We start from the raw sequence: 13,940 nt of genomic DNA, 5'->3' as shown, positions 1-13,940 counted from the left end.
CATGTTGTTCCAGACCACAGCAAACATTACTCATCTTGCAAAAATTGTAATAAATCCATTAGAAGAGACAGCCTGCCATTTCCTTTCTTTTGGACACACACATCGATATATATCTTGTAAAAATGTGTAAAATAAATATTACATTTCAACATTTCTGTCACAGAAGTCATTTTGATAATAGGTTAATATAGTTAATATAGAAATTTACATCATGTGTTGCCTTCATTTTTTGTGGCTCCAGACAGATTTGTTTTTTTTGTATTTTCAGTCCAATATGGCTCTTTCAATATTTTGGGTTGCCGACCCATGGTCTAATCCTATCCCTTCTTACTAACTACGAAGCATTGTTGTCCTAATAAAGCAAAGGATAAATAGCTGTTATTTAGGAAAATAATACCATGCGCAGGTTTTGCGTAGTCCTGGTCTCAACAGCTCGAAGAATTTCTCGAAATCGCCCAACACCCTGCGTCAGGTTTCTACAGTATTAAAGACATAAAGGCATAATGCAAACTTTGTCAAAACCTACTCAAACAGTATCTGTTTGTAAGTAAACATGAATAAATATCAACCTTACTAGCTTTCCTTGAAACCAGTTTGTGCTCAGAGTCTGTACACGTTTTAATCAATGGACTTCTCCAAAAACCTTTTACCAAAATAAATAATTTTAGATCAATAGGACCGCAGAAAACTAGTTATCCTAACACTAATACTACATTATTATGTACATACTATTGTTCTTGTGATACTTATTAGGCTTCATCTGGGACCCTGGGCATATTTCATGACATCTCATGTGTGCTGGTATTAGGGCTGGATGATTATGGCAAAAATAGTAATCACGATTATTTTCATTGATATTGTAATCACGATTAATACCACGATCATTTATTAATTTGAAAACATTAGCATTTATTGTACCACCAAAACTTAACTGTAAATTATAGTTAAAAAACAGATATAAATAAGTAACAATTAAACCACAACAACTAAAATAATTATAATAGTAATAACAATAAATCAAATAACAAAAGCAATACAAAAAATACCAATAAAAAAAAGAGCGACTCTCAATAAAAGCATTTCACTCACATTTATGTCAATTTCCCTGATTCTATTTTGCGTTTATCAGCGGATTCAGTTTTATTGGGCAATTATATGACTGCGTCCGCAATTAAGTAAACGCAGAAATCATATGCCTTACTTTTTTTGTTGATTTTAGTGATTATTGAGGAGGCATACTAGCGCTGTGTCAAATAAAATGTTGCAACCAATATAAGATCCCAAACTTCTAGTAGACGTAGTCGTTTTCCCACTTACTCATCCGTTTCACCGTTAAAAGCGCCAGAATTTGCATGCAAATTGCGCGGACCATTAATCTTTTTTCCCGATTATTGTCTGTCTATCTGTTGGCCCTGCGATGAGGAGGCGACTTGTCCAGCGTGTACCCTGCCTTCCGCCCGAGTGCAGCTGGGATAGGCTCCAGCACCCCCAGCGACTCCGAGAGGGACAAGCGGTATAAAATGGATTATATTTTCATGATCGTGAGACGCTATAATCGAAATCAAAATCAAAATGTGATAACTTGTATAGCCCTAGCTGGTATGACAATAAAGTTTCTTGAATTCTAAGTTAAATTAGGTTTATATCTGAAATACATGGTGCATTGCTGCCTGTCTAAAAGAAACACAAACACACAAAAACACCAGACAGGCACATTTAGATACATCTACTCATATTTCAACTCCAACATATTTAGTAGTATTCACTTCTGTTCTATCCCACAACCTCAATAGTAAATTCATTTGTTGGATGAATTTAGGCTTTTTTCAAATAGCACCACACATCCGGTTTGTTGGGACACTCGTGACTGTTAAGACTTTAGCAGCTAAAGTTAGCTTTAGCTTAGAAACTCGTTCGGTACACCCCCGTACCGAACCGAAAGCCCCGTACCGAAACGGTTCAATACAAAACACGTACCGTTACACCCCTAGCAGATACAAATGACACATTCATGTTTTTGTGTAATGATGACAACGTATGCTCACGCGGACGATTGACTAGTTGATGGTTGATGGTTTTCTTTTCAAATGTTCGTTCATAGCCGTTGTGCTGCTATGATAGGCCATTTACGCTCGACACAGTGTGCATTCAACAACATTATTAGGCTGTGTATTGAAATACTTCCACACTTTTGACGACTTTTGGCGTGATTTTTCCCCCTCGCTCGCATCGTCTGCTTTGATCGTCTGCTTTGCGCTTCGCCATGACGGTAGTGTGACGTAAATATGCGACGCGTCGACGCACAAAAACGGCGTCGACGTATTTACGTAACCGATGACGTCGACTATGTCGACGCGTCGTTTCAGCCTTATATACAAATACAGTACATATTTACACACTCAAAGTTCGTACATCCACACGCACGCTCATTATACAAACATACTGTATACACATACTGTACATATACATTCACTGTAAAAACATACATATACACATACTGTACATATACACTCACTGTACAAACACACACATACTGTACATATCCATTCACTATACAAACACATACATACATATACTGTACATATACATTCACTGTACAAACACACATATACACATACTGTACATATACATTAACTGTACAAATACACATACTGTATACACATACTGTACATATACATTCACTGTACAAACACACACATACACATTCTATACATATACATTCATTGTACAAACACACATATATACATAATGTACATATACATTCACTGTACAAGCACACATATACACATTCTGCACATATACAAGTACATATGCACACATACACTCATGCACATAATCACGTTTCATCAAACATATATTAACGTTGTTGCCCTAGGGTAAACTGGGTATAACACATGGCACACTGACAAAGCTTAACCTATTGTTAATATAACAATCTACAAGGTTAATGTAGGTTGCTTCTCTTTCTTCCCCTCCATTTTTCTGCATTCTTTCGTATCTCAAGTTATCATTACGTATATGTATTGTTGCATTTGAACAATTGTATTGTTGATAATAAAGGTAAAGTATTGGTATTGTTTATTATCAATAGCACTATTTCTATTGGTATTCATATTGCTCCATTTTTAGTGTAATAATGCTCATTGTCATTTCTGTATTATTTTTTATTTTCGCTAACTGCTTATTTGCTATTACTTTTACCATCATATTTGTACATGTCGTATTTGCTGATGTTGCTCTGTTGTTGTTGTTGTTGTGTTTGCTGTTGTTGTTTTTGTCTCTCTGTCTAATCCCCCTCTTGTCCCCACAATTTCCCCCTCTGTCTTCCTTTTTTTCTCTTTCTATCCCCTCCTGCTCCGGCCCGGCTGCTCCAAATGATAATATAAATACATTTAATAAAGTCAAAATACAAATAAGGCAACAAGAGAAGTATCCTACACTTCTCTTTTGTAAAGTAAATCTGAACAGCCGATATGGGCATCTACATCTACTATATGATTTGCCTGAGAAGCTGGGCAGGACATTATAAAAAAATAAAATAATAAAAAATAAAAAAAATAAAGTTTTTCAAAACCGTACGAACCCTGTGTGCAATTAATAACGGGTCACATGGAAGGCAATTAAAAACCTGTCAACATACAATTTTCTTAGCATCTTACCCGTTTTTGAAATGGATGACATGGGCTCTCTGCAGGCCTGTCTCAAGGAAGTAATCCAGCTCCTGGTCCTGGGAAACCGGGCCAGGCTTTGGGCTGCGGTTCTGAATTCCAGCTGACAAAGCCTGAGGAAAAAAAGGTATTTTACACAATTACAAGGTATAATAATAGCTATCCAAATCTATTTCTAATGATGACATCAACATACTTGGATACAATGTTCATTGTACGGATAGGCCCAAGAAAGGTGGTGGCATAGCCATTTATGTAAAATCAAGATTTGATGTAGCAATTGTTTTATCTGAATCTATTTCTAAGCAAATTGAGTTTTAGAGCATATTTTATCCAAATTAAATAATAATAAACTTTTATTGGCCGGACTGGCTGAAGGCAGTTTCTGGTTAATTGAAATCAACCTACCTACAAGGCCAAATGTAAAGAGTCCTAATAGGTCTACTTTGATTGACTTAATCCTAGTCAACGTCCCTCATAAATTCTCATCATTGAATGTGTTCTGCAATGTTTAAGCAATCACTGTGTTTTTGCTACCTGCAGGAACATCAAATTCCCAAATGCAATCCGCATATTATTTGTAAGAGAAATAAAAAAATATTAAATGAACAAGCTTATCACCATGATTTGTCCTTGATTAATTAGGGGCAATTGAGTCGGTTGCCAGACGTCAAGCTGCCTTGGGCATATTTCAGATAAAGTTTCATTAAGATTGTAAATAAACATGCATCAGGAATCATCAGGAAATGTTTGAGTTAGTAAGTCGTGCATGCTTTTATTTCAAGTCGCCTGGACTACTGCAATGCACTTTATGCTGGCATTAGCCAAAAAGCTCTCTCCCGGTTGCAGTTAGTCCAGAACGCGGCAGCACGACTTTTAACAGGGGCCAGGAAACGCGAGCATATAACCCCAATTCTTCGGAGTTTGCACTGGCTCCCTGTTCATTTTAGAATGGATTTTAAATCCTTGCTGTTTGTTTTTAAAGCTTTACATGGACTGGCACCTCAGTATATCTCGGACCTCATCCAAATTTACACTCCTGCGCGCGCTCTGAGGTCCGAGAGCCAGCTCCAGCTCGTGGTGCCCAGGACGAGACTTAAAACCAGGGGAGACAGGGCCTTCTCTGTGGTCGGCCCTAAACTCTGGAACACTCTGCCCCTCCATGTTCAAACTGCTTCCACAGTGGAGTGTTTTAAGTCTCGTCTTAAGACCCACTTTTATTCTTTGGCTTTTAACACTACGTGAGTTGTGTGGTCTTCTGTCCTCTGTTGTCCTGTGTGTTTTTTTTAAATAAATTTTGATGTCTATTTTACTGTTTTAATTGGTTTTACCCTTTAAAATCGTTTTTAATCATATTTATTTTTTATATTGTCTCTGTATTGGTTTTCTATTCATTTATTCTTTGTTTTTATTCAGTCATTGGTGTAGCATAATATTGTTTTTAATATTGTTTTTAACATGGCTGTGCAGCACTTTGGAAATATTCTTGTTGTGTAAATGTGCTATATAAATAAAGTGGATTGGATTGGAGTTAAGGGACGAGAAAACCCTTTGTTTTCTCCAGAATTGTCAGAGTCCATCCATTAACGCAATGTGGCATGGGCCAAAGCCAGGCAAGATGATTATCCTTCCGATTGGTCTAACGCAGAGGACAAATTTCACCACACCTAGTGTGTGTGACAATCATTGGTACTTTACCTTTAACTTAACTTAACTTTAGACATTTACGAAATAAATGTACTTCTCTTATCAAGAAGGCTAAATCAGAATAGTACTTACAACTGGAAACCTTAACAATCTACAGAAATTTTGGAAAGTGATACAGTCTCTGTCTGTAAATAGAAAACCTTTGGCTCTTCTAAAATATGTTTTCAAAGACTCTGTCCCTGTCTATGATAGGACCAAGGTCCTAAATAGATTTAACAAGCATTTTGTAGCTTCTGGTTCCTTGTTTGACTCCACACGAGCAGCCCCTGTGACTCCCTGCACAGGACCTGTAATGTCTTCTGGAGAGCTTTTTAACTTTGTTCCTTTTACTGTGCAGGAAGTGCATAAAACTCTCAAAGTAATAGATCACTGGAAACCCCCTGGACCAGACTTGATAGAGTCCTACTTCTTAAAAATAGCAGCTGATAATGTACCAAAGCCTCTAAGGGTTCTTTTAAATTTGTAAATCCTAAACAAAGAAATCCCACTCGGTTGTAAGTCAGCTTTTGTTACCCCTTTATTAAAAGGAGGTGATAAAGCTGTTTTAACTGACTATAAGCCAATATCAAATAAATGATGAATGGGTTATACTTGTATAGCGCTTTTCTACCTTCAAGGTACTCAAAGCGCTTTGACAGTATTTCCACATTCACCCATTCACACACTGATGGCGGGAGCTGCCAATGTGTGTGTTTTGTCAAAAGTTCTTAAATCTCTTGTTTGTAATCAACTAAAAGAGTTCCTGTACTCTGAACTCTAACAAACTTATTTCTAAACTTCAATCCGGCTTCAGGAAAAAGCACAGTACCATCACGGCTGCTACAAAAGTGATAAACAATATACTTGTTGCTCTTGTTAAAAAAATCAATATTGTGCTTCCTTTTTTATTGATCTGTCAAAAGCTTTTGACACTGTAGATCATGCTATTTTAAAGCATGGGCTTCTTTGTTTTGGAATCTAATCATGTTGTTTACAGGTTCACAAATGATTTGAGTGACAGGGGAGCCAGTGTATTAAATGTTACGTCTGTGTTCTGAAATGTTAAATCGCCACAAGGAGGTGCCACAGGGTTCAAAATTAGGACCCCTCCTGTTCATCCTGTATATTAACCATTCATACATCCATTTCTACCACTTGTCCCTTTCGGTGTCGCGGGCGGGTGCTGGAGCCTATTTCAGCTGCATTCGGGCAGAAATCGAGGTACACCATAGTACCACCTCATCGCAGGGCCAACACAGATAGACAGACAACATTCACACTCACATTCACACACTAGGGCCAATTTTAGTGTTGCCAATCGACCTATCCTTAGGTGCATGTCTTTGGAGGTGGGAGGAAGCCGGAGTACCCGGAGGAAACCCACGCAGTCACGGGGAGAACATGCAAACTCCACACAGAAAGATCACCCAATTAGGACAAAATGTGTCTGATGCTAATATACATATCTACGCTGATGACACAATAATTTACTGTTTTGGTTTAAACCCTGCTAATCCAGCACACACTTCTACAGCTAAAACTAGTCCTCAATGCTGAAAAGACATAACTATTGTTGTTTTCAAACACTAAGAAGGTTCCTCAAACTATCCCCTTACTGTTCACTCTTGAGGGAAATGTCATAGAGGTGGTTCACACATACAAACACCTCAGTATTTTGCTGGATGACTCCCTGATTTTCAAGCCCCTATGTCGACAAATCTTGTGAAAAAACTTAACTTAAATTTTTGTCTACAATATTTTTTTCTTCTACAAAGGAAATCTTTTAGAATGTGTTATTAGTGTATTTTTCCTATTTAAAAAAATAATAAAACATGGTAATGTGAGTGCGAATGCTGTCTATCTGTGTTGTCCCAGCGGTGAGGTGGCAGCTTGTCCAGGGTGTACCCTGCCTTTTGCCGGACTATAGCTGGGATAGGCACCAGCCCCCCCGCCCCCCGCGCGACCCTAAGAAGGACAAGCGGTAGAAAATGGATGTATGGATCTGCAATGCCTGATAAATAAACTGATTTTTTTTTTTTTTTTAAAGTTCCACGAACACAAACCTTCTCAGCCTCCTGCAGGTAAAGTAGAGCAATATCTCCGGATTTTTCATAGCAGGTGATGATTTCCTGCTCTAACTCAGGTCTGCTTCTGTTGGTGGATGGAGACCCGGCATTCATGTTGGACACCATTGGAGAGGCAGGTGGTATTTTCTCAAGACACAAACCTGGGCCAAGAGAGTGGACAGCAATTACAACACGCTACACATTTCACAACTGCAAGTTTGTCATATTCAAATACATGCCTCTTTTAAACACATAATCATATCTCACTATTGCTCCATGTATTGAGTGGCAGTTTATCAGTGAATGCAGATCGAATATATTCACTAGCGGTGATATTATACTGCCACCATGTGGTGAAAGCGTCAGTAGAGTTTAGTGTGAGTTGGTTGTGCCATTGCAAGTCAAAGTATACCATGATGATTGTGCTTATTTATACAGTGCAGAGCATCCGAAAAGTATTCACATCGTTTCACTTTTTCCACATTTGGTTATGTTACAGCCTTATTCCGAAATGGAATAAATACATTTTTGTCCTCAAACTTCCACAGACGATACCCTATAATATCACATGTTCATAAGTTTTCACAGCCTTTGCTCAATACTGTGTTGATTCTGTTTTAGCAGCAATTACAGCCTCATGTCTTTTTGAAAACAATGCCAAGAGCTTGGCACACCTATCTTTGGGCACTTTTGCCCATTCCTCTTTGCCCACTCTTCTTTGCAGCACCTCTAAAGCACCATCAGATCGGATGAGAAGCGTTGGTTAGCATCCAGGATGTCGCTATACATTGCTGCATTCATCATTTCCCTCTATCGACGCTGTCCTTATGGTTCCTGGTGCTGGAAAAACATCCCCACAGCATGATGCTGCCACCACCTTGCTTCATTCTAGGGATGGTATTGGCCTGGTGATAAGCACTGCCTGGTTTCCTCCAAACATGACGCATGGCATTCACGCCAAAGAGTTACATTTTTGTTTTATCAGACCTGGGAATTTTGTTTCTCATTGCCTGAGAGTATTTCAGGTGCATTTTGGCAAACTTTTACGAAGAAATGGCTTCCGTCTAGCCACTGTACCATACAGGCCTAATTTGTAGATTGCTGCAGAGATGGTTGTCCTTCTGTAAGCTTCTCCTCTCTCCACAGAGGATTGCTGTAGTTGTAGTTACCATCGAGTTCTTGGTCACCTCCCTGACTAAACAAAGATGAATGCTGCAATGTACAGAGACATCCTGGAAGAAAACCAAGGCTTCCTATCCAACATGATGGAGTTTGAGAGGTGCTACAAAGAGGAATGGGCAAAGAGGAATTGGCAAAACTGCCCATAGATAGGTGTGCCAAGTTTGTGGCATCATACGGTATTCAAAAAGAATTGAGGCTGTAATTGCTGCCAAAGGTGCATCAACAAAGTATTGAGCAAAGGCTGTGAATACTTATGTACATGTGTTTTTTTATTTTCAATAAATTTGCAAAAATGTAAAAAAAACTTTTTACACTGTCATTGCGGGGTATTGTGTGTAAAATGTTGAGGACAACAAATAATGTATTCCATTTTGAAATAAAGCTATAACATAACATGTGGAAAAAGTGAAGAGCTGTGAACACTTTCCGGATGCACTGTACAGGTATGTGTGTGTGTGACTGTACCTTTAGTGGCATATGCCTCTGCTATCATAGAGAGCCTGTACACAGGAGCTCCAGCCAGCTGCATGTCATCCAGACGCATCCTGTTGTACTGACCTATAAATAATTAATAGTTATGTCATACTTTTAGACATTTGCTTCTGTGACACAGATTTTCTTTTGGGGTGACAAGACACAATAGTTATCTATGGCATTTATTTATATCCTGGCCCCACTATGGACTGGACTCTCACATTATTAACCCTATCCACTCGGCATCCATTGCACCGGTCACCCAAGGGGTATGGGGGGTCCCCACATATGCGGTCCCTTCCAAGGTTGCACGTTGTTCCCAGTAGGTTGTTTTTTTCTTGCCCTGATGTGGGATCTGAGCCAAGGATGTCATTGTGGCCTGTGCAGCCCTTTGAGACATTAGTGATTAAGGGCTATATAAGTACACTTTGATTGATTTGAATGATACAAAGTCTCTTGTAGGGGACAACTTAATATTTTTTACATCCTTCACAGGAAAAAATAATAAGCAATTAATGGCTCTACTTGCATACATTTGTATTTGCAAATCATATAGTTATATTAACATGAAACATACTTTTTTCTCATTAATATTATATCATTATCATATTATAAATGATATTGCAAATGGTTTACTTGTTTTCTTTGTGGTTAACAATTTCGTCACACCTAGTGTGTGTGTGACAATCATTGGTACTTTTTAAATGGTTTGCTTGTTTTCTTCATGGTTAACATGCACTTCTACGTCTTGATGCATTTCTTGCATCAACTACCGTCATCATTTATTATATAAAAAAGGAGTATTAGTAAGTCCTCATGTCCACCACAGATGACATTGGAAACAAAAATTCATTGCTGGTCTATTTTTGATAATAAAAGTATTCAAAGACTTTACTTGAAAATGTATTAAAAAATTTACACTGAAATGGACATTATTATCCATCGATGCTGCAGTTAATGCTTATATATAAGTCTCCCTTAGTTGCTGGGTGTGTGGTCTGTTGACAGCTGTGGCTGTATGCAAACTATATAACTTCAAAGAAGGTCATGTTTTCCTTTCCACTTTCTCACGCATTATTAAAGTTATAGAATTAAATTGGGTTTTATGTCACTTCCTGTGAAGAAGGATGGGAATTGAAAGAGCTCTGTATTGACTCAAGGTTTTTGGATCATTTTTGTACTCTTCCAGACCACATATTTTGACCATAATTCCAAATCTGTTTGCTGATACCACTGGCTTCAACATGTCTAGTGGGAGAAACCAATGCCTCAAAAAACCTTGGAACCTCCAAGCTTCAACTCCAAACAACATGGGAAGAAAAAAGGCTTCTACCGCAATAAATGGGTAGGAGGAGAATGTGGAAGATAGTCCAGAATAAGGTAACTTCCAAGAAGTATTGAGGATGTTAGATAATATACTGTAGGAGCCAGGAAGACCAAAGTGTTTGCTAGCCTTGATAGACAGCGTGAGGACATGAATTACTTATATTATATACATATTATACAAATATTAAGGAAGTGAGGATGGATACTGCTACACTTTGTGAGAATACTGCAACACTGCGCAAATTGATAGACTGGAAGAAAAAGTGAATGGACTAGAGGAGTAAGTGCATGTTTTAAAGAAGCAAAATGACCACATTGTATCTCAAATGATGTGTCAGATTCAGGAACTACAAGAGTCTGTCCGCATGAACAATGTAATTATGAATGGCCATCAGATAAGACACATGCCTAATGGTGGAGCAGCTGAAAACAAAGGACAAAATACTGCTGCTTCAACAGTGCAACAGATGGTCAACTTTCTGCAATCAAATGGGTTGAATGTGGACGTCAACAACATGGAATCATGCATTCCAATGTCTTCACAGGAAACTCACCACACCTGTTATCGTCATAAAGTTGACCAACAAAATCAACAAAGTGGCTTTCCTGAGGCAGCCAGTCAAACTGAGGGGAACAAACATCTACAGCAATGAGCATCTAACAAAACTCTACACTGACATCGCCAAGAAAGCACACGAGTTGAGGAAACGGGGGGAATTCAGGGCACTTAAAAGTGCCAACTGTAAAATCTACATCAAGTTAACGGGAGGTCAGGAAAAAGCCAAAGTACTTTTTAAAGACATCAAGGAACTGTACAAAGACTGAAGATGACATAATCTTGACTACAAGGACATAAAAGACAACTCAAATCCTTGTTGCATCTGAAGACAACAACTACTACAAAACTAACACAGATTATGACAAATTCTACAATATTATGTAATACATAACATTCAATGACTATCACCAATAAGTCATTAAGTATCCGTTTTCCCAACACCTTCCCTTCTTTCAAACAGAGAGTGAACTTAATGTAAAAATGTAAAAGTTATATTTTCAATTAACAATTAGTAAAAGACATGTAGAATTGTTAGGATTAAATATAAACGGTACTTCTTCCTACTCCTTTTCAGATACGTTGGAATGTGCAAATGTAACCAAATTATGTTCCTTAACGCCCTGTCCCATTTATGGTTTAGGAAAAAATAAAAACATAAATAAAAACACACAATCATAGAATGTACGGTACACAACGTTTTAAGGATAACAGCGTGTCACCTAAAGCATCTCTGTATTCTTCCTCTGCATAGCTGAGTTTAGCCATGAGCAGACTCGCCTCCTGAAGGTAATGCGCCTGGAAAGCAGATAATGTACATTTTAAAAGATCAGGCATTGATTAACTGTGAACTCACACACACATTCACACCAAACTGACCACATTTATGTATCTCTCTATTGATGCTCACCTTGAGGTTTCCTCTGTCCAGAGCAGCAGTTAGGTGCTTCCTGACCTCTACCAATTTTGGTCTTGGGCCTTTTGGGCTGGCACCCTGTTTGATTGGATTCTCTTTCAAGTACGTTTGAAGCTTACATTCCCCCAGCAACAGCTCCCCCAAGTCATCTGAACACATTAAATATTTTTTAGGACAATTACAAGACTACAGTGAATCATAATTTATATGGTCTGAAATGAAGGTACATTCCACAACAAGGCTTAGTAAATTACTAAAATGTTAACGACTGATTAAGCTGATGGAGTTACAACCTGTATTTCAGCGATGTCCAAAGTGCAGCCCAGGGGCCCTTTGGGTCCCAGAGGCCTTTAGTCTTTTTTTTTTTTTAGATCAGATCATTCTTCACAAAAAAAAGTCAAAAGCCATGTTTTATAAATGATGTACATATTACTTCACATTAAATATTCCATTTCGAAAACTGTTTTGAGGAAAATATTGCATATTTTGTGTTTTTCAATAAAAAAGTGTTTTCTTTGAAAAAAAAGAAAAGGGCCGAAAAATTTTAAAATGTTATGGCAACGGACAGATCTGAAGTTGATCTATTGATATTTCAGTATTGAAAGTGTGACTTATTTTTAACACTTTAATGACTGAGAACCATTGGATCTACAGGACCAACATTCACCAAAATTAAGGGGAGAACTGAAAGTTTTGAAAATGAAAAATACCAAATGGCCCCCGCATGCTTTCATATTTAAGTGTGCGGCCGTCAGTGTAAAAAATGTGGACATTCCTGCTGTAGTTATTAATACTGTACCTGCATTTAAAGAACGTTCTCACATTAAAGTTTAACCGAGGACTTACGGGGGTTAGACACATTCCAGACAGAATTATACATTCTGCCACCTCAACAGGGCCACACTTGTTTCAAGGTACAACTCTTGAAATGGCCAATAATCCTGTAACTAATCCCATTCAGTAACCAAAATTCATATGTATTTGTATTAGAAAAATGCATTCCAAAATGGCAATAAAGGGATGGTAGATTTGATAATTCAGTCTGCATGCAAATGTACTGCATTGGGGAGAAGAAAATAATCAGGGGAAACATAACATACTGTATATGACGTCATTTTATTCCCATTACTAATACAGTATATATTGTATACTTTAGTTCATAAACTATTTGTTCCTGTACTATTAAAGGTTCCATAATGTGTCTTTCTGCCAGTAGTGGAGTTAACCAACATAACAACGCCTCCTATAACTTTGCAAGCATGTAGCTGTCACCATCCATCCATCCATCTTCTTCCGCTTATCCGAGGTCACGAAGATGCGAAATTGTGTTGAGAAATTATCACTTCTGAATGTGATTCTGTTTTAGCAAGTGTATAAATGGAAAATAGTGATTGACAAAATGCAAGTATTAATACAAAATAGTAGTTTTTAATTTGGCACCAACATTAGCTGATTTTACTTTCGTCAAAACTAAACTAAAGGGACTGAATACTCTAATGGAAATGCCTTGGGTGTACAAAAGAGAGGTGGCTGTCTCTGTCAGGAAGTACCGAGGATTCCGAAAGGGAGGAAGGCCTTGAAACGTTTAACAGATTAAAAATACATCTTACCGTTTGATATCAGTTTAGCCGGGAGTTGCCGAACTAACTCTGGTATTTTATCCCATTGGCCCTCTGAACGGCACCGCTCTATCTCTGTCTCCAGTCGCGAGCCAGACTTCTTAGCGGTCATTTTGCTCAGCGGTGTAGGCTTGGACCAAAAACACCAGAGGCTCTCTGTAGATGAGGTGTACCCAAAGTCAATTTTACAGTACGCATGCAGAAAGGCTTCCGGTTTGTTCTTTCAACGTAATGCCAAAACAAACAACCATTTTACATTTGTACTACTGGACAGTGTACTGTCTGCACCAGGTTCTTTGAAGTCAATCTTGTAGCATGGCTGCCTGGCTTTTTGATGCCTCTGTCACCTCAAAACAGAAGTATGTATATACACAAAAGTGAGGAGAGTCGCTTATTTTCTGTGCAAAAAAAGTAGGACGTAAAGTTAACTGTATTAAAGGAAGCTTA

General features: G+C 38.1%; 1 protein-coding gene across 3 annotated transcripts in view; it reads right to left on the bottom strand.

The window, feature by feature from the left end:
• The window catches only part of ttc7b (tetratricopeptide repeat domain 7B), a 43,675-nt gene extending 29,781 nt beyond the window's left edge, over positions 1-13,894 (bottom strand). The window contains exons 1-7 of one of the 3 annotated variants that reach the window (XM_062041674.1): positions 13,485-13,894; positions 11,869-12,023; positions 11,681-11,756; positions 9,068-9,160; positions 7,418-7,581; positions 3,660-3,781; positions 398-476 (exon numbers count right to left, since the gene is read on the bottom strand). In XM_062041674.1, coding sequence (XP_061897658.1) covers positions 398-476; positions 3,660-3,781; positions 7,418-7,581; positions 9,068-9,160; positions 11,681-11,756; positions 11,869-12,023; positions 13,485-13,605 — 810 coding nt within the window. In that variant the 5' untranslated portion in view covers positions 13,606-13,894. The remainder of the gene's footprint in view (positions 1-397; positions 477-3,659; positions 3,782-7,417; positions 7,582-9,067; positions 9,161-11,680; positions 11,757-11,868; positions 12,024-13,484) is intronic. The other 2 variants (XM_062041672.1, XM_062041673.1) reach the window with 2 other exon arrangements.
• Between the last annotated feature and the right edge of the window lie 46 nt (positions 13,895-13,940).

This window comes from Entelurus aequoreus, linkage group LG03 (genome assembly GCF_033978785.1).
Source record: "Entelurus aequoreus isolate RoL-2023_Sb linkage group LG03, RoL_Eaeq_v1.1, whole genome shotgun sequence".
In the NCBI taxonomy this organism is placed as follows: domain Eukaryota; kingdom Metazoa; phylum Chordata; class Actinopteri; order Syngnathiformes; family Syngnathidae; genus Entelurus; species Entelurus aequoreus.
Note: the sequence above shows the minus strand (reverse complement) of the source record. Positions and strands in the feature narration are given on the sequence as shown.